This window comes from Ipomoea triloba, chromosome 6 (assembly GCF_003576645.1).
Source record: "Ipomoea triloba cultivar NCNSP0323 chromosome 6, ASM357664v1".
Taxonomy (NCBI): Eukaryota; Viridiplantae; Streptophyta; class Magnoliopsida; order Solanales; family Convolvulaceae; genus Ipomoea; species Ipomoea triloba.
Window position 1 is genome coordinate 4,875,103 of NC_044921.1, and position 21,551 is coordinate 4,896,653.

Consider the following 21,551-nt stretch of genomic DNA (forward strand, 5'->3'; position numbering starts at 1 on the left):
TCGCAGAGGTTTTGAAGGTTTAAATCCTACCAAGAAAAGAGACGAAAGAAGTTACCTACGTATAGTTTTGCAGAGGCGGTGGTGCTGAACTTTGAAAATGATCTGAGGTAATCCGGTTGCGAGCGATTATAGAGAGAAGGAGATTTGAGAGCGGCTATAAACTGAGAGAAGGAGATTTGTAGCGATTATAGAGAGAGAGAAATAAGGAATGATATGTTTTATAAGGAATTTAGGAGATTTTGACTTAAATTTGAAAATTTCAGAGATAATAACATACGGGCATCGGTTCTATATAACCAAAGATCTTGTGGTTTAGTATCATTTGGTTGCACTCTCACATGACAGAGGTGAGTTCAAGTTTCAGTGAAGGATTGATTATTTCTACTTTATTTGATTGAAAAAGTAGTTTTGAACAAATGCTACGTTCTAACAGAGTTAATAATTAAAAAAACAAAACACCAATATTTTTCTGGTTGACTTCTTTTTTAATTTTTTTTTTTTCACAGCGGTGTCGCCCAAGTAAAGTATTGGTAAAGTATTAGGAAATGCATTCTTCAGTAAGACTACTGCAGTCCGGTACGACTTTGTCTTGCCCCTCAATATTCTATTCTCCGGTGAGTTTCACTAAAAAAAAAAAGTCTCTCAAATTTTTCAGTAAATCTTGAATTTCTTTTGTATTCGGTAATTTGACATGGAAGTGGTGGGGGCAGTTGTTGGTTCAGCTCTAACCGAGCCTTTTAGATTTCTATTCAGATCCATCTATGTTAGGATTAAGAATGTTTTGAAGATCCATTCAAATTACAAGGATTTTGAGAAAAACATGGAAGCTCTATTGGAACTCAAGCAGCTCCTAGATGATGATGAGCTGCAGCAACACTTACCAAGAACTCAAGTGCGAGATTGGTTGAAGAGGGTTGAAAAATTGCAGAATGAGTTTGATTCTGTGCGGTCAACTATTACACGGAATGGCAATACTAATGGTGCCTCTGGTTGCATGTGTTCACTGGATTGCCAATTGAGCAAAAATATAGCGAAAGGGCGGGTGAAAGTTAAAAAACTGATTGGAGATGGCAGAGCCTTTGAGAACAACATAGTGGGGGTTAATCCTGTGCCTAAAACAGTCGAGTATATTCCCCAAGCAACATTATTCGAAGGTCAAGCAACAGCAAAAAGAAATTTGGAGAAGCTGAAGGGTTTGCTGATGAGAAATGAAAAGGCTAAGATGATTGGGGTATGTGGCATGGGAGGTGTGGGTAAAACTACTTTGGTCAAGAATGTGAACAATGAGCTCAGTAAGGACCCAACAAATCAGGATTTCGACATTGTAATATGGGTTGTTGTGTCTCAAAATGCAACTGTAGAAATCATCCAATCAAAAATTGCTAAGCGTTTGCATTTGGCAATGAATAAAGAAGAGAGTGAAGAGAGGGCAGCCAGTCGTTTGTACAACAAACTTAAGGGAAAAAGATTTCTCTTAATTCTTGATGATATATGGGAAGGAGTTGATCTGAATGCTGTAGGTATTCCTCCACTTGAAGACGATATTGGTAGCAAGGTCATACTAACCACTCGAAATTTTCATGTATGCCAAGAAATGTCTACTGATATTGAGTTCGAAATAGGTGGTTTGAGTGATGAAGAAGCTTGGGAGTTATTTTCTCAGAGAGTGGGGGAAGAAGTGATCAATGATGACCAAATTAAGCCGTTGGCAAAGGCCATTGTTGAGGAATGCAATGGATTGCCCCTAGCACTAATCACAGTAGGGGCATCATTGAGGAAAAAGACAGAGGTTGCACTGTGGAAAGGTGCATTAGACGCCTTGCAGAAATCAGAGCCTACTCATATTCAAGGTGTTGAAGAAAAGGTGTATAAACCCCTCAAGTGGAGCTATGATTCTTTAAAAGGTGAGCAGTTGAAATCTTGCTTTTTGTTTTGCTGCTTGTATCCAGAGGATTTTGAAATTGATACTGATAGACTAGTCCAATATTGGCTAGCTGAAGGTTTACTTGATGAGCACCAAAACTATGAGCAATTACAAAATGATGTTAAACGCATTGTTGACTGCTTAATAAGCTCTTGTTTGTTAGAAAAGTGTGCAGTAGGCATTGATAAAGTGAAGATGCATGATGTAGTTCGTGATGTTGGGGTATGGATAGCAAAATCTTCAGAAGACTGGTGCAAATCTATTATCAATTCTGGAATTACCGAGATGCAGATCTCACAGCAACTATTGAGTTGTTCTGACAAAGTGAAGAGAGTATCTTTTATGCATAGCAAAATAGCATTTTTGCCAGACTGCACCATACAATGTCCAGAAACAACAACTTTGTTTCTGCTAGGTAACTGGAGCCTTCATGAAGTTCCTAACTCATTTTTACAAGGATTCCAAATGTTAACAACTTTGGACCTAAGTAAAAGCAATATCATGTCATTACCTGACTCTCTTCTTCAACTTCTTGAACTTCGAGCTCTCATTTTAAGACACTGCTATTTACTACATGAGTTGCCTCCCCTTGAAGTTCTGAGAAAACTTCAAATACTTGATTGTAGTTTTACTCCTATTGCTAAATTGCCAGCCGGCTTTGAAAAACTAACAAACTTAAAGATATTACTTCTAGCTAGCACCCTTCAGTTGAGAGAAATTCTGACTGGAAAATTTTGCAAGTTACATAAGCTGGAGTTTCTGAATATGGAAGATAGTGGTATCCAATGGGGAAGTAGGGATACAATTGAGGCAAATGCACCATTTGAGGATTTGCTATGCCTAAACCAATTAATTGTCTTATACATAGACTTAAAAAGCATTCCTTGTTTCACAACCCAACATACTTCTTGGTTCAAGAGAATTAAAAAGTTTAGTTTTCATGTTGATCATAATGCATATTGGAGTAGTGAAATTGGAAATGAAGTGTTGTTGAGAGGCCTTCATTTCTCAGGTGATGAAATGGTTGGGCTGTCGTTACTAAATTCTCTTTGCTTTAGTATTGACAAATGTGAGGAAGTTGATCTCATGCTTGATAACTTGGTTAGAAATAGTGCCAGCCTTGGTCCCTTTGTTAACTTGAAGAAACTAAGTATCCAATCTTGTTGCATATTTGGGAAACCATCGTCCTTGGGGAAATGTGTTGTACAAATGGACTTGTTACCTAATTTAGAGTTCCTTAGTTTCTTTGCGGTGAGTGGATTGGAAACCCTTTCAAGTATCAGCAATTTTCTTGGGCTAGGTTTCACTAAGCTAAAAGAAATAGAAGTTTATTACTGTGATGATTTGGAAAATCTACTAGTAATGGATGGAACTCGCCAAAAGCTTGAAAAATTGGAAACAATCTATATAGATGGATGTGAGAAATTGACACAAGTGTTCATGAACACACTTAAGGACAACATTGTTCCGAACCTTCGGACTCTGTTCTTGTGTGAACTTCCTGCACTAAAGGGAATATGCAATGCAAATGTATCATGGGAAAGTCTAGAACAACTTGAAGTGAGAGAGTGCAATATGTTGGGGAAACTGCCTCTTGGTATGCAAAGTGCAGAAAGTATTCAATTGATACAGGGTGACCAAGATTGGTGGGATGAACTGGAATGGGATACTGAAAATTTCAAAGAGCATCTACAACCACACTTTAATGCATGGAAAAGTTAGAGATGCAAAAGCTTCAGAGTTCAGATTACCTCAACATGACTCAGGTATGTTTGTTGTTATTAAATTAAGATTATTTTACCTACCTAAGTATACTTCGGGGGTTTGGGCTAATTTATATACAATATAGGTATTCTTCCTCTCTCCTGCTTCCAATCATCTAAAATATGCATAACAACTCCGAAAGGAGTGGCCAAGTGGGTGAATCATGGGTCACGAGCTCAATTCTTGCCAATACCATCTCGATTGAGTTAGTCGCACACAAGAGCAGGATTTACCCCACACCCTTGGATAGTGGTTGCAGGTTTACCTTGTCACGAAAAAAAATGCATAACAGTGTAAGAAAAACTTGATACAAATGCTATTTTTTCCCATTCGAATCACTATATTTATCTTACTAGTATTTAATTAGGATTCTTCATTAAAGTTGATTTACATTATTATTCATACTTCATTTTCCTGGAAGTGTATAATATCTTGTTTTGGTCAAAACCTTTGATGATTATGAAGAACATTTTGGGATTATTATTTTATTCGATTTTTTTGGAGCAATGCTTAACAAATTTTTTGAGTGATGAGGGTAGGGATGGCAACGGGGCAGGGCGGGGGTGGGGAGTGCCCCCGCAACACTGACCCCATCCCCGTCCCCCGCAGGGAATTGGAAATATTCTTCATCCCTGTCCTCGGTCAACTCCTAGTCAAATTAAAGGGTTAAATTAGTGCAATTTTTAATAATAAAAAAAATTAAAAACCTAAGTCCTAATTTCAAAAATTAAAATACTCAAGTTTATATATATATATATATATATATATATATATATATATATATATAAAATTTTAAATTATAATAATTATTCGGGGATGGGGATCCCCGTTGAGGACGGCGCAAATTGCCATCCCTATAATAGACTTTTCTATCTAATTGAGTTAGCTAGTTATATGTCATACTGCATTATTTTATAAACTATATTCGTTGATTTTTACAGGAAAATGAAGTTTGCAGACCTTTTACTCTGTTTATAGCTGTGTTTTTACTACAATAATGGAGGGTGAAGAGGATTGCAATTGCTAAGGCTAATCCAGCCATAATAGTTGACAAGATTGAGAATGTTTTCGATTGTTTTACAGGTAGGATTTTCAATTGTTCCATTTTCTTAATTTCCACTATTTTGTATTTTATTCTTATATTTATGATTGATGTGTGTATTAGTGGATTTTAATGGTTGGATACTTGGATGTATGTATAATTGTATATAGCTATGGGTGTCTTGATATGTGCCTGCTCTTATGTTTTATGTTTACATTATGTATTGAACAATATGAGTTTTGGAGTAATTTATATGATTATTAACTATCGATTTACGGATTAATTCTTGATTAAAAGTTTGTGATTTATACACATTAGTTGTTGATTATAATGGATGCTTTTCAGGGGGAAAAGAGGACGTTACAGCCTTACAGGTAATCGCAAAAGCCTTCCATATTTTAAAAATTCTTATAGAATACCGTAGAACAAAGACTTTTTATTTTTTTTTATTTTTATTTTTTGTTTGTATAGTTGCCATGTTTAATAACATAAGATAATAAACCTATTAGCTCGTTTATGAATTTGATTTATTATTCTATAAAATTGTAAACCAATTTAACTTAAGTTGGATTTTATTTATTTATTTTTTGTATAAAGTTAAAAAATTGACTACATACATCAATAAGTTTTATACAAAATTACATGAAATTTTCAGTTTTGTAGAATTGAATGTGAAGAAGTTATCAATGACTTGGGCCATTTATCTTTTTTGTGATATTATTGGAAAAGAGTTAATACCACAAATAGTCATTTAGTTATTAGGATAGTATCAATTTTGGTTTTGGACTTTCAATTTGCCTAAATATGATACCTTGACTTTCAAATTTTTGCCAATAGTCCTCTATTAGAAATTTTGTAAAATGATCATCCAAATCTAGGGCATTATTGTCGATTCATAGCATTGGCACTCAAAATTGGTACCACACTAGTACTTAAGGGACCATTTGTAGTATTAACTTCCTTTTTTTTTTGGGGGTGGGGGGGTGGGGGTTGGGTGCATTGGAGGGACCATAAGGCCCCAGGGACTATCTCATCCTCATTGGCGCTCCTACCACTTCTTGAGCTAGGAGGTACTCCATTCTTTCAGGTGCCTGCTCCACCACCGTTGTACCCCACTCACGCACTTGGCCCAAATTGACTAAATAGTCCGTACATTAGTTCCCTTCCCTTAGGACGCGTGAGACCCTTGAGCTCCTGATCTGTTTGAGGAGCTCTCTACATTCAACTAGCAGCGCCCCCGTCTCTGATCTCACTTTCGTTGCCCCCATTACCACGTTGAGGAATGCAATGGATTGCCCCTAGCACTAATCACAGTAGGGGCATCATTGAAGAAAAAGATAGAGTTGCATTGTGAAAATGTGCATTATACGCCTTGCAGAAATCAAAGTCTACTCATATTCCAGGTGTTGAAGAAAAGGTGTATAAACCCCTCGAGTGGAGGCTGTGGAGCTATGATTCTTTAAAATGTGAGCAGTTGAAATTTTGCTTTTTGTTTTGCTGCTTGTATCCAGAGGACTTTGAAACTCATAGTCAGAGACTAGTCCAATATTGGCTAGCTGAAGGTTTACTTGATGAGCAATTAGAAAACGCATCGTTGACTCTTCTTAATAAGCTGTTGTTTGTTAGAAAAGTGTGCAGTAGGCATTGATAAAGTGAAGATGCATGATGTAGTTTGTGACGTTGGCGTATGGATAGCAAAATCCTCAGAGGATTGGTACAAATATATTTTCGGTTCTGGAATTAACGAGATGTAGATATCATCAACTGCTGATCGAGTTGTTCTGACAAAGTAAAGAGAGTATCTTTTATTGATAGCAAAATAGCATTTTTGCCAGTCTGCAACATACAATGTCCAAAAATAACAACTTTGTTTCTGCAAGGTAACGGGAGCCTTCATGAAGTTCCTAACTCATTTTTACCAGGATTCCAAATGTTAAGAACTTTGTGAACTTCCAGCTCTCATTTTGAGACATTGCAATTCCACTACATGAGTTGCCTTCTGTTGAAGCTCTGAGAAAACTTCAAATACTCCTATTGCTAAATTGCCAGCCGGCTTTGAAAAACTAACAAACTTAAAGATATTACTCCTATATTGAACTCTTGAGTTGAGAGAAATTCTGACCAGAAAAATTTGCAAGTTACATAAGCTGGAGTTTCTGAATATGGAAGGTAGTGGCATACTGGCATCCATTGAGGAACTAGGGATACAATTGAGGCAAATGCACCATTTGAGGATTTGCTATGCCTAAATCAATTAAATATCTTTTACATAGGCGGCTTAAAAGATATTCCCCGTCTCACAACCCAGCATACTTCTTGGTTCAAGAGAATTAAAAGCGTAAGCTTTCGTGTTAATTTTACTACCTGTTTGAATAATCCAATTAGAAATGAAGTGTTTTTGAAAGGCTTTCATTTCTCAGGTGGTGATGAAATGGTTGGGTTGTTGTCCAAATGGCGCGCGGAAAGTATTCAATTGATACAGGGTGACCAACATTGGTGGGATGAACTAAAATGGGATTCTGAAAATTTCAATCACACTTTGAAACACGTGGTTAAGGATGTAAAGGCTTCAGGCGACCTCAACTTGGCTGAGGTATGTTGTTATTAAATTAAGATTTCATCTCCCCAAATATATATGGCAAATCATATCATGGACCATAGTCCACTTTGCTTCGTGATCATGGGTAATTATTATAATACGGCAAATTATACCATGCACCGTGGTGGACGTAGCATTGTGCACCAGGAATCAAAACGACGTCGTTTTGTCCATTAGCCAGTAAGTGGGCGTTATTTTGGGAATCACGTCCGTTTCCTCCGTTAACTTCCTAATATATATAAAAAAAAAACAGTGAATTTGAATTGTTTGTGTTTTGGCGGTTATGGCGATTTTCTTCTCCGATTTGTGAACTCACGAATAACAAATATACAGTCGTAGCTATTGGATTCTCAAGCATTAGGATATGCAAGGCGTCAATTCGCAGCAGGAGGTGGTTGCGACTGAAGAACTCGATGATCCGGTTGGATTGGCTATTTCAGGCGATGATCCGGTTGGATTGGCTCTTTCAAGCGATCGTAATCCAGGTTTTTTATGTTTGATTTTGTGATTTTGTTTGTGTTTTATGAAAATCATTGAATTCGTATGCTTTGATTCGTGTGTTTTGATTATTTGATACTGGTTTTAGGATTGTTTTATGATACAAATATGCGATTGGAAGGGTAGAAGATGAGTTTTCTGTATTTGTGTGGATATTATGTGTATTCTTTTAATGAACTGTGAGTATTTCAGGCAATGTTTCTGTGTATTCATTGTAGTTGTATGTAAAAACAGAGGGTTTATTGTGTTTTGTTTATCGAATGTCATTCTGGTGGATTTTTGTGTGTTTTTGTGAATATTTTGTGTATTCTTTGAATTCAATGTGTATTGTGGTTAGAGAGTTTTGTGTATTCATGTTAGTTGTAATGTAAACACAAGGTGATGTGTGTTTTGTGTTTTGGGGTTCCAATATTCTGTGTATTCTAGTTATACACTATGTGTATTGTAGGCATGTATTCTGTGTATTGACTGTAGGAGTACTTAAACACTGTGTTTTTGCAGCTGATCAGGACTTGTTAGGGGTGTCAGTGAGTTCTATTGATGAAGCATATGAGGTTTATAATGATTATGCTTTCAGGCTAGGTTTTAGTGTGAGGAGGGGTAAGCAAAGATATAGTGCTGGTACAAAACAATTGAAGATGAAGGAGTTTAATTGTTCAAAGTCTGGGTTTAAAAGGGTTTTAAGAAATGGAAGTTATTTAAAAGTTGATGTACGGACAGGTTGTCGTGCATCTGTTCAATTTGATTTAGATGGGAATGGGATGTGGACTGTGACAAAGCACCAGAAGCTTCATAATCATGAGTTTGTTCCAACGACCAAGAGTTATCTTCTACGGTCACATAGATCAGTGTCTAGAAATCATCTTTCCTACATAAAGGATTTGAAGAAGAGCGGTGTTTGTGTGGCTGATGGTTTACGGTTTCTTAAAACACAATCAGGGGGTCACCACTCGTTGGTTTTACAAGCAGGGATGCATATAACTCGCTGTGCATTGATGTATTGAACAATTTGGATGGAACCGACTCAAATACATTAATTGAAATATTTAGACAAAGGCAGTCAAGTGAAAATGATTTTTTCTTTGATTTCGAAGTGGATGATGAGTCAAGGTTCTGCAACTTTTTTTGGAGAGATGGGAAAATGATGCGAGACTATGAATTGTTTGGAGATTTGTTAGTTCACGATACGACGTATCGTACTAACAAATATGATATGATTTGTGGTCCATTCGTTGGTATGAACCATCACTGTATGAACGTCATGTTTGGATGTGGTTTTTTGTTGAACGAGAGGATTGAGTCGTTCGTATGGTTGTTTAGGTCATTTTTAAGATCAATGAATGAGAAAAGTCCCCAAAGTATAATGACCGATCAATGCGCTGCCATGGCTGCTGCTATTTCCCAAGTTTTTCCAACCTCAAGACATCGCCTATGTATATGGCATATCGGTGAGAATTCAAAGAAGCACATCAAGGGACTAAGAAATCAAAAAGATTTTCTCGACATATTCAATTGTCTGTTGAAACATACTGATACGAAGGTAGAGTTTGAGCTTTATTGGACAATGTATGCTTTCATTAAAAATTCTGTGTATTGGTGATGGTATTTATGTTTATTTAGTTATAGTATTCTGTGTATTATATTTTTCCAATTGCTTGCATTAGTGTACAGAGTTGGCAATTCTCACCCAGATTATGTGTATTCTCTTGATATATTCTGAGTATTGTAGTGTTAGAGTATGTTTATTCTATTGATTCTGTGCTTTCATNGTTTGATTTTGTGATTTTGTTTGTGTTTTATGAAAATCATTGAATTCGTATGCTTTGATTCGTGTGTTTTGATTATTTGATACTGGTTTTAGGATTGTTTTATGATACAAATATGCGATTGGAAGGGTAGAAGATGAGTTTTCTGTATTTGTGTGGATATTATGTGTATTCTTTTAATGAACTGTGAGTATTTCAGGCAATGTTTCTGTGTATTCATTGTAGTTGTATGTAAAAACAGAGGGTTTATTGTGTTTTGTTTATCGAATGTCATTCTGGTGGATTTTTGTGTGTTTTTGTGAATATTTTGTGTATTCTTTGAATTCAATGTGTATTGTGGTTAGAGAGTTTTGTGTATTCATGTTAGTTGTAATGTAAACACAAGGTGATGTGTGTTTTGTGTTTTGGGGTTCCAATATTCTGTGTATTCTAGTTATACACTATGTGTATTGTAGGCATGTATTCTGTGTATTGACTGTAGGAGTACTTAAACACTGTGTTTTTGCAGCTGATCAGGACTTGTTAGGGGTGTCAGTGAGTTCTATTGATGAAGCATATGAGGTTTATAATGATTATGCTTTCAGGCTAGGTTTTAGTGTGAGGAGGGGTAAGCAAAGATATAGTGCTGGTACAAAACAATTGAAGATGAAGGAGTTTAATTGTTCAAAGTCTGGGTTTAAAAGGGTTTTAAGAAATGGAAGTTATTTAAAAGTTGATGTACGGACAGGTTGTCGTGCATCTGTTCAATTTGATTTAGATGGGAATGGGATGTGGACTGTGACAAAGCACCAGAAGCTTCATAATCATGAGTTTGTTCCAACGACCAAGAGTTATCTTCTACGGTCACATAGATCAGTGTCTAGAAATCATCTTTCCTACATAAAGGATTTGAAGAAGAGCGGTGTTTGTGTGGCTGATGGTTTACGGTTTCTTAAAACACAATCAGGGGGTCACCACTCGTTGGTTTTACAAGCAGGGATGCATATAACTCGCTGTGCATTGATGTATTGAACAATTTGGATGGAACCGACTCAAATACATTAATTGAAATATTTAGACAAAGGCAGTCAAGTGAAAATGATTTTTTCTTTGATTTCGAAGTGGATGATGAGTCAAGGTTCTGCAACTTTTTTTGGAGAGATGGGAAAATGATGCGAGACTATGAATTGTTTGGAGATTTGTTAGTTCACGATACGACGTATCGTACTAACAAATATGATATGATTTGTGGTCCATTCGTTGGTATGAACCATCACTGTATGAACGTCATGTTTGGATGTGGTTTTTTGTTGAACGAGAGGATTGAGTCGTTCGTATGGTTGTTTAGGTCATTTTTAAGATCAATGAATGAGAAAAGTCCCCAAAGTATAATGACCGATCAATGCGCTGCCATGGCTGCTGCTATTTCCCAAGTTTTTCCAACCTCAAGACATCGCCTATGTATATGGCATATCGGTGAGAATTCAAAGAAGCACATCAAGGGACTAAGAAATCAAAAAGATTTTCTCGACATATTCAATTGTCTGTTGAAACATACTGATACGAAGGTAGAGTTTGAGCTTTATTGGACAATGTATGCTTTCATTAAAAATTCTGTGTATTGGTGATGGTATTTATGTTTATTTAGTTATAGTATTCTGTGTATTATATTTTTCCAATTGCTTGCATTAGTGTACAGAGTTGGCAATTCTCACCCAGATTATGTGTATTCTCTTGATATATTCTGAGTATTGTAGTGTTAGAGTATGTTTATTCTATTGATTCTGTGCTTATTGTAGTGTTAGAGTATGTTTATTCTATTGATTCTGTGCTTTTTGTAGTGTTAGAGTATGTTTATTCTATTGATTCTGTGCTTTCTGTAGTGTTAGAGTATGTTTATTCTATTGATTCTGTGCTTTCATTCGTGTTAGAGTATGTTTATTCTATTGATTCTGTGCTTTCATTCCTGTTAGAGTATGTTTATTCTATTGATTCTGTGCTTTCATTCCTATGCCTTCATATCTGATAATACTCCCCTTATATTCTGTGTATTCAATTGAATGATCCTGTGTATTTGTATATGAGAGTCTGTGTATGCATTATAGTATATGAGTAGGTGTAGTTAATATATATGTTATGGTATTCCACGATGGTCACAACATACAAATGCCATAATAATTCTTGGATTGAAAAGCTGTATCAATGTAGAGAAAAATGGTGCCCTGCATTTAACAAAGATTATTTTTCTGGTGGTATTTTATCTTCACAAAGGAGTGAAACCACAAATCACTCTATTTCTAGAAGGTTATCCAAGACTGCTGGGCTATGTGATTTCTATAGCTCATTTGTTGGTGTTGTTTCGGAGTGGAGGAGTAGAGAGAACGGGGAAGATGTCCGGTGTTCCCAAGGTGTACCTACAATGGCTATGGATCACATTAAGATTCTTTCACACGCTAGGGATATTTATACGATTGAGATATATTACTTGTTCGAAGAGCAGTTTTTGAAAGGGGCATCATGCTATCAAGAGTGTGTTCAATTTGAAGGTGGTGTGTATAAGTATCACGTCTGGAGGCCGGAGGTTGATATTATTAGGCATGAAGTGATTTTTAACGTTAGAGAGTTAGATATTTGGTGCAGTTGCAAGCTGTTCACTGAAACCGGGATCTTATGCTGTCACTGTTTACGCATTTTAAACGTGCATTGTGTGTCTGAAGCTCCAAATAAATATATTCTGAAGAGATGGACTAAAAGAGTTTTGGAAGACGAGAATGCTGGTATTATCCCCCCATCTCAGTGCTTTAATGTTCCCTCTTCTGTTTGGACTTTAGAGATCACTAGGAAATTTCAGAAGTTGATTGTTTATTGCCAAGAAAACAGCGAAGCACGCAAAATTTTTGAGCAAGCAGTGTTAGATGCCAAGAGAAAAGTTGAACATGAGTATGGCCCTATTTTCTTCGAAGGTGAAGACTGTGATGTGGAATCGTCGAGCGGTGTTATAAAGGATCCATCAAACAGGCGGTTGAAAGGGGTACGCAATAGGAGGGTGACTAGTGTGATTGAAAAGAAATACAAGAAAGCAAGGGGTCGAAAGCAGCTTGCTCATATAGCTGCATCTAAAACAAAATCGGTGGGGCAGTCTCAAGTTGAAGATGCTATTTCTAATATTGCTGGTAATGGATACTTGGTGCATCCGATGTATGGAGGTTCAACTTTTTGTCATTTTAGGTCAAATTCAAATCAAGAGGACAATTAAAGTGTGTCTTAATGTTTGTTAGTTTTGTTTTTTCAAGACATGCAGTTGTACTTTTTATACACAAAACTATTACAAGTAATACACAGACTGTTTCCGCAAGATACACAGAATTATTTACCAAAACAATAGAAACCATTTGGTGTTATTTCTTTATATTGCACTCTGTAATACACAGAGTGATACTATGTAATACACAGAATAGTACTGCCGAATACACAGAATATGAATTGCACTCTGTAATATGTTTTTAGAGTTAGAAGACAGAGGTGGAAGCCAGGGTTTAGCATTAGGGTTTAGGGTTTAGCACCCAGTACTATGTATACAGATATATTGTTGAATACACAGAGTTGAAGTCAATAATACACAGAATATTACTATGTAATACACAGAATATTATTATGTGTTATGGTTTTAGGGGTTAAGGTTTAGTCTTAGAGGTATGGGTTACCATTAACTAAATACACAGAAAGACAGCATGTAATACACATAATGTTACCGCGTAATACACAGAATATATAATTGAAGTCATTCTTGGAATAAGTTTTGTAATCAACAGAATAAACTTAATAGATATGGCACCCTATAATATAAGATGTGACAAAAAACTTTTTTTCATTTCAGAGTTAGAGTAGTTTCCAAAATAAAGAACACATCTCAGATACTTGTTTCAATTTCAGTTTACAGGAATCAACATCTTTACAAACATGGTCACTTTGATTGTTTGTAGATTTCTTTGGCTGCATTTGTCACCTCTGGTAGAAGGGTATTCCATTCTGACATGAATATGGTTGCGGCATATTTAGCTCTCAGTGATGTGAGGAATGTATTCTGCAAAAATAGAATGCAAAATTAATTAGAAATGAATTGTTAAATATTTTAATATGGAAGAAAGTTGAAAGAATAGTTTTATACTCACATCTTCAGGGCCTCCAGTGAGTTCTGCATTCCAGTCTTCTATTGATGTGCCTGTGTAAGTTTGCATATGCCTCATCGAGTATATGGCACAGTCTACAGCATTTTCTTCATTTTGCCAAGGCATTTGCATGTATTGCACTCTCATTGTTTTCATCTTCTTTGCAAGTGCAATCTTCTTTGTTGTGAGATACTTAGTGAAGGCAATCAACTGTAGAATATCGATATAGTTGTGTGTAATTAGTATGACAGAATACACAGAATCACAGCATGTAATACACAGAATATGTAGTCTAAGTCATATACAGAATATACTTTGTAATATACAGAATACACAGAATGAAATGTTAGAATACACAAACTCACTCAGTAGGATACACAGAATTTAATAGAGACAAGATTTCTTACTAGTTTCTCCGGGCAACCTTCATACTTGTCTTGTGCTTTAATTCCTTCAGGAATAGGCCTGTTGTCAATTATTTGAAGTCTGGATGTCAAGAAATTAAAGCACAACAAGTAGAAATGTTGGTGCCTGAGGATACTGAAGAATACCTGTTAAGAGTAGTCAGAAAAAACAAATCAGTTTGTGTTATATGGACAATTCAAATGAATAATATACAGAATTTAAATAATTAAGGTATAGTTATTTTGTACTTACAAGACTGGCATCACTGATATCAAGAGAAATCGATTCGAGTTGGTGATCAATTGCTCCGCAGAATTCTTTCAAAATCGCCTTTGAGGCAGCACTTTTACTATGCAAATTTGTTGCACTTTCCAACGTCATCTGCAAAAATTTGTTTTTTTTTTCTTGTTATACAATGCATTGGTATGAATAAAGGAAAGAAAAAAAAAAGTTTAGAGTAAAATGTTTACTTACAAAAACAATTTCTGAGAAGAAAACCCTTTTTGGCTTGTCAATTGATCTTCTCATATCCAGTAAACTCATCAGTTGGCACCAAATTTGCACAATGTTGGTAGATACATAACCGGATGCCAATGACATGAAATCCTCCCGGTTAGCAACCAAATTGTTCCCTATGTAGAGCATATCACTACACAAAGTAAAATATAGATTAATCATAAGGAAATAACATGTTAAGTAATATGATGTATGTCTAGTAAAAGTTATCAAAATGGAACTTACTTCATTGAATATTGACTACCACAAGACAAGAATGCGTAGTCTGAAAAGATTTTTTGTTTAGCTGAAATGTTTGTCAGCTTTGTTCTGTTTTGTGCCCAATATGGTGAGCGTAAGGCCAGAGGAAGTTGTTTCAACTTTCTTTGTGGTCTTTTCTTTGTGTGGACATCTTCAATTTCCTCTTCAGACTCTGCAAGGATTCTGTGTATACACAGAAATATAATAGTCAATACACAGAATGATAGCATGTAATACACAAAATACTACCATGTAATACACATAATATATAGTCTAAGTGAATTACAGAATAAAAATTTTAGTATACAGAATACACAGAATGAAATGTTAGAATACACAGACTCACTCAACAAGATACACAGAATATAAGCACAAGTATTAGTAAATTATAAAGTGTTATAAGCATAGGTGTATACCTTTCAAATTCAAGTTCAGCTGGTGTTTTTGGTGTTGTTGGTGTTTCTGTCAGCAATGTTGTAGCAGATGGTATTGAAGCAGATGAGGCTACTTGCTGTTGCTCTGTAGGCACTCTAGAAATATTTTCAACCAATGATTCCAGCATGGTTGCTATCTCGGGAGATTTTGGAGACGCTGTTGCTTCTCTTTGTTGTTCTCTCTGTGTTGTTGGTTGTGGGGTCTTCTCCAGTGTAGGCTGGGCTGATTTTCCTCTCTGTGATCGCCTTCTTGGGGATGGGGTTGCTGTTGGTGGTGCATGCGACGTTGCTGCTGTTGTTTCTGGTGGTGCTGCTGCTGTTGGTGCTGCTGCTGTTGTTTCTGGTGCTGCTGCTGGTGCTGGTGCTGTTGTTTCTGTTGGTGATGTTGTTGCTGCCTGTTGATCTTCAGAATGTGGTGGTGATGGTGTCGGAGTTAACAGCTAGAAAGAAGGTGCATGGATTTCAGGAGAGATGTTCCTCATGGTTGCATAGAATGCAGCTTCAAGTTCAGCGACTGCCTCTAAGAAGCTTGGCTCATTGAAGACATCATCATCCTTTAGCAGACTCTCGGGTGGGACCGGTGGGCTTGGATTTGGACTTGGTGTTGGATTGACAGTGTGGGAGAAGTTGACAAAAGTGTTCTTTATGATTTCAGTTGCTGAATTGTTGGTTCCAATTCCAGCCATGACTTCTCCAAACTCTGCAATGCTAGAACTCATTTTCTTCAGGGAGTCAGTAACTCGTTGCACAGTTTCAAACTCAATTGGTTTATGAGTCACTTCCTCCTCAAGCATTGGCCTTCTGTCAATCACTTTTCCTCTACCATACTTCCCTGTCTTCCTATGCATTTTAAGCGTTGCTTTAAGGTCTTTTGTTGTCCATTCTCTAATTGTTGGAGGGTTTTGTGTGAGAACAAGCCCTCTGATCTGGACTCCATCAAGGTAAGAAAGCTTCAAAGAATTAAAAAAAAAAAAACAAAGATTAGAACAAATATTTTGTGGTTATGATCTATGACTTATGGTTTAGTATTTAGGATCATGCATAGAGATATATAAGTGAATACACATAATGAATAACTACAATACACAGAATATTACTCAGTAATACACAGAATGTGAACATGAATACACAGAAATCTTCAACAGAGTACACATAGAATACACAGACTCAAGTAAGGCATTTTATTCAATAATTTATAGAATTATAAGAATAAGTTAGTATTGCATACCATCAGGAAAGTTGCAGGGCCACTGTATGAGGAATCATTGTTTGATTTCCAGGCCTCTGCAGTGTCTAGCAGGCTCTTTATGGTGTAAGCACACCAATTCAGTTCTTTGATTTTACTCACATCTTGCAGTGAGTATAGAATCCTATAATTGCAGAAGGTGTTCTTGTAGCCCCTTATCAGTGTTGTAACCACGAAGATGACAAAGTCACGCTTGAACATGTCACCACTGTCTTGTCTCTCGACAATCTTGTTTAGCATTTCAGTGGTTGTTGGGGTTCCCTTCTCTACCCCCCATCTCAGTCTCCAATCCCTGACCAAAGCATTGAATCCTTCAGTCTCATTACTGGAAGTGCCCTCGACGACAGGGATTTTGCCACGCGGGAGTCCAAGTGTAGACTGTACATCATCCTCCGACAAACACAGCTCATCATCACCGTCTCCAATTTCAATGGAGCATCGTTCTATGTCCATCTTCTTTAATATGTGCTTGATTAGCACACCATCACAGTGAGTCAGCTTGATGTCCAGTAGTGGTCCAAATCCTATATCCTTTACAGCTTGATGCTGATCCTCGGTTAAACTACTGACAAGGGTGAACAACTGCTTGGGAGTTGTTCGAACAGTAAAGTATTTCATTTGTTTTGGTTTGTCTTCTACTACTTCCTTCCCCTTCTTTGTTTGTTTTGTTGCAGACTTCTTTCTCTGTTTTTTTTTTGCCTGTCTTCTGTTTGTGGTTTTGACGTAGCTGCACTATCTCTCTTTCTCTTTCTTCTTTGTAAGGCAGTTGCCAGGACTTGATCGCTTTTATCAGAACTTGACATTGCTGTCACATAATAGAAAAGACAGAATTAACATGCTAGAATACACAGAATGACATGCTACAATACACAAAGTCTTTAACACTAATACAGAGAATCTAAGCCCTAGTATCAATAACCTCAACACAACAATGTGGATAAAATGCTATAATAAACAGAGTCAGTAAGAAGAATACACAAACACATTAACAAGAATACACAAACTCATTAACAACAATACACAGAATATACTTCTCATTATTATCAATCACCAAGAATCACAAACACATTGCTAAGGACAATGTGGGATGGTAACATTATTGTATACACAGAATGACATGCTACAATACACAAAGTCTTTAACACTAATATAGAGAATCTAAGCCCTAGTATCAATAATCTCAACACAACAATGTGGATAAAATGCTAGAATAAACAGAGTCAGTAAGAAGAATACACAAACACATTAACAAGAATACACAAACTCATTAACAACAATACACAGAATATACTTCTCATTATTATCAATCACCAAGAATGTTGGAAACTTTGGAATCAACAATGTGGGATGGTAACATTATTGTATACACAGAATGATATGCTAAAATACACAAAGTCGTTAACACTAATACACAGAATCTAAGCCCTAGTATCAATAATCTCAACACAACAATGTGGATAAAATGCTAGAATAAACAGAGTCAGTAAGAAGAATACACAAACACATTAACACAAATACACAAACTCATTAACAAAAATACACAGAATATACTTCTCATTATTATCAATCATCAAGAATGTTGGAAAATTGGAATCAACAATGTGGGATGGTAACATCCTTGTATACACAGAATGATATGCTAATATACACAAACTTGTTAACAATAATACACAGAATATAAACCCTAGTTTCAATAACCCAAATTCAACAATAATACACGGAATACAAACATTATGTTTTTTTTTCCCCAATGTCGTTGATCAACAATGTTTGTTAATTAAATATTTACCTTTTAGTTCCGTGTGTTCTTGATAGTCGATGAAGATGTGTATTTGTTGTTGATCAATGCGTATTTGTCCTGATATTCTTGAGTTCTGGTGTGAATCGTTTGTGTTTTGCTTTTGCTTGAGAGTGTTGCTTACTTGGTCGAAGTGCAGTGGGAGTGCAGTGAGTGGAGCGAGAGAGTCGGAAGCTTGTTAAGGAAGACTCTCCATCGCTTATATACTTTAATTAAAAACGGTAATTGGATGGACTAAACGACGTCCATCCCATCACTTAGTGGAACGGCGCCGTTTAGTCCCACGGTGCACATTGCTATGTGCACCTTGGTGTAGGGTATAACAATTGTTATAATACTATTGTTTCATTAACATATATCATTGATCATGGTTTATTATTATAATACTATAAGTTCATTGAGATGACATTAATTTACATAATATCATTCAAATAGATTATTCTATTTTTTTATAAATAAAATCAATGTTATACTAAAAATATTCCATTTAGATTTTTGAATTATAAATATATTTTGAGTCTTTAGTTATTTATTAATAGACTTGCAATATTGATATAATTAACCTTTTTCATTGTGAAAATGAACTTCTAGTATTCTTCTAATGAATCTATTTTATGATGCAGTTGCATTATTATTGTAAATATTATAATTTAGTATTGTAAAAATGATCAACTAATATTGTGAAAATGAACATGCAATGTTTCATTAATGGTTCTATTTGAGATATATCATTATAATGTAGTTGCGTTATAATTGTGAAAATTAACATGTGCTATTTTTAAAATGAACTTGTAGTATTGTGAATATGAACTTGTTGTGTTTGCTGAATAATGGATTTGCATTATTATTATAAAAATAAACCTATAGTATTTTGAAAATTAATCAGTAATATATTGAAAATGAACCTAATATTAATTTAAAATATCAAAATAGGTGTCATTTAAAAAATCTTAATTATAGCTTTCTATTGATATATTTTTAAATATTAATTTTGTTTGTATAAAAAGGAAAAAGGAAAATAAACTTAAGTTAAAAAAAAAAAGAGAATTTAATTTAATTTATCTTGCATGGTCGACCATAGTCACTAATATAACAATCCCCAAATATACTTTTGTGCTAATTTATTTACTTCTCTCATGCATCAAATGATCTAAAATATTCATAACTCCGAAAGGGAAAGCCAAGTGAGTGAATTATAAGTCACATGTTCAATCCTCCTAGTGGATTAATGATGAAATTGAAATTTCTAAAGTGACCATCAATAACCAAGCCTTTTAACTAAGATAATTTGAAATTTCTAAAGTGACCATCAATAACCAAGCCTTTTAACTAAGATAATAAGTTTGTTACGTAGACGGGTTAAATCTCTAATGTTAGGTTAGCAATAATTGATGGAATAGATTTACAAAAATTAAAAGAGGGATTATGAATTTTCAAAACATAAACAATTGAAGGGGCAAAAGTTAGATTTCTCCTACTATTTAATTAGGATTCTTTAGTAAAGTTGGTGGTCTAACACGCCACTTTTGTGATTTAACGTCAGGCTGAATTGGAAGACGGAGATTGTCCCACTTTCGCGATGCTACCAATTCCCTCAATAATGCTCTAGCAATCTAGACCCTTAAAATTCCCTAGTTTTGTGGCGGAATCTAAGGATAATGAGATAGGTCTAGCGGAACATTGACGGTTGTGAGATGGGTCATGAAGATTATTGATCCCTTGTCATTAGTTGTTAAATCGATCTCAAACATATATCACATCACGTATTATCCACACTCAACACTTCTAGGTTGTTTGGGGGCACTACAACATATTTAAAAATTAATTAAAAATAAAATAATATCATTATAATATGTAATATTTACGATTGTGAAATACTTACGTCACAAGGAATCCTGTCCGGCTCTTTTAATGAAAAGGTACAGAGAGAGGCCTCTGCTTGCTGAAGTAAGAGTGAGAGGCCTTCCGCACATATAATGAAAAGGTACGGAGAGAGAAGATCACCTTGTCGGATGCCCCTAGTCGGGATAACAGTACCTACCGACTCACCGTTAACCATGACGTTGTAGCGAATCGTGGTAACACACATCAACACTGTCTGAATCCAAGTTTGATGAAAGCACATAGCTGCTAACATGCTCTCCAAGAAAGACCACTCCATCTTATCATACGCCTTGGCCATGTCAAGCTTCATCGCCGCCCAACCACCAACTCCCTGCCGTGATCGCTTTAGGTAATGCCCAACTTCCCCAGCCACAATAATATTGTCAGATAAGAGTCTATCTTTCACGAACGCACTTTGACTCGGGGAGATATGATAAGCCGTTAATTAACATATAAATATGCTTTAATTGTACTAATTTCTGAGTGAATATTATGTGTGCAATAAAGAAGTGTATTTAAGGTATTTACGGCTCAATCATTGGAAACCGGGACCTAGGCATGAGGAAGCGTAAAATAAAGACAAATCGGGATGAATTCAAGGCAAAAATTGGTCAAGAATGAAGGGTCCAAACCATAGCAAAGTTCAACGGAGAATTGGAGCAAAGAAGAAGCCAGAAAACGCCACCGGGAGGGTGTCACGCTAGAGGTCACGCCGTGACCTGCAGCGTGACACCGTGGTTAGCTTTCAGATTATCTATGTCACGTTGCAGGTCACGCCGTGACCCGCAGCGTGACCAGCACCATCTGAAAGTGGCCTGTGTGGTCACGATGAAGTGTTAGATATAAATAATCTAACTATATAGAATGGTTTACGAGAGACCTGACCTCGTAATAGCGGACCTCCATCGTGACCTGCAGGCCACTTTGCGGATTCAAGGCGTCACGCTGCAGGTCACGCCGTGACATGCAGCGTGACGACCTGGAATCCGCGAGGCTCAAGTCTGGTCACGATGAAGGTCACACCGTGACCAGGCATCCTGGATGTACTTTTTTTGGCGCAATTTCATTAGTATCATGGTTGAAAAAATCGCTAGGCGCTCCCTAGGCGCTCAGGGAGCGCCTAGCGGCTAGGACGCCTAGCCGGGGATTAATCGGCGCCTAGCCGCTCGTGTATTATTTTATTTTATTTTTTATTTTTTAAAGACTAATAATTATAAATTATATAACACTTTAATAGTTAATACTAAAATATTAAATATTAACCTAAAAAATATCTAAAGTTTGTAC

At 36.1% G+C, this 21,551-nt stretch overlaps 2 protein-coding genes across 4 annotated transcripts; both read left to right on the plus strand.

Annotated features, from left to right (window-relative positions):
* The first annotated feature begins 660 nt into the window (after positions 1-660).
* On the plus strand, positions 661-5,263 carry LOC116021654 (disease resistance protein At4g27190-like). Of its 3 annotated transcripts, XM_031262111.1 has the most exons (4): positions 661-3,690; positions 3,774-3,981; positions 4,630-4,771; positions 5,076-5,263. In XM_031262111.1, the coding sequence occupies exon 1, from the start codon at positions 692-694 to the stop codon at positions 3,644-3,646; it is 2,955 nt and encodes a 984-aa protein (XP_031117971.1). In that variant the 5' UTR covers positions 661-691; the 3' UTR covers positions 3,647-3,690; positions 3,774-3,981; positions 4,630-4,771; positions 5,076-5,263. The 3 variants fall into 3 exon arrangements, with proteins under 3 accessions (XP_031117971.1, XP_031117973.1, XP_031117972.1); XM_031262113.1 differs by lacking the exon at positions 3,774-3,981; XM_031262112.1 differs by lacking the exon at positions 5,076-5,263 and having other exon boundaries at positions 4,630-5,013.
* Positions 5,264-7,665: 2,402 nt separating this feature from the next.
* LOC116023392 (protein FAR1-RELATED SEQUENCE 5-like) lies at positions 7,666-8,831 on the plus strand. The gene is made up of 2 exons (XM_031264391.1): positions 7,666-7,814; positions 8,329-8,831. Exons 1-2 carry the CDS (start codon positions 7,694-7,696, stop codon positions 8,829-8,831), a joined length of 624 nt encoding a protein of 207 aa, XP_031120251.1. The 5' UTR covers positions 7,666-7,693.
* The last annotated feature ends 12,720 nt before the right edge of the window (positions 8,832-21,551 follow it).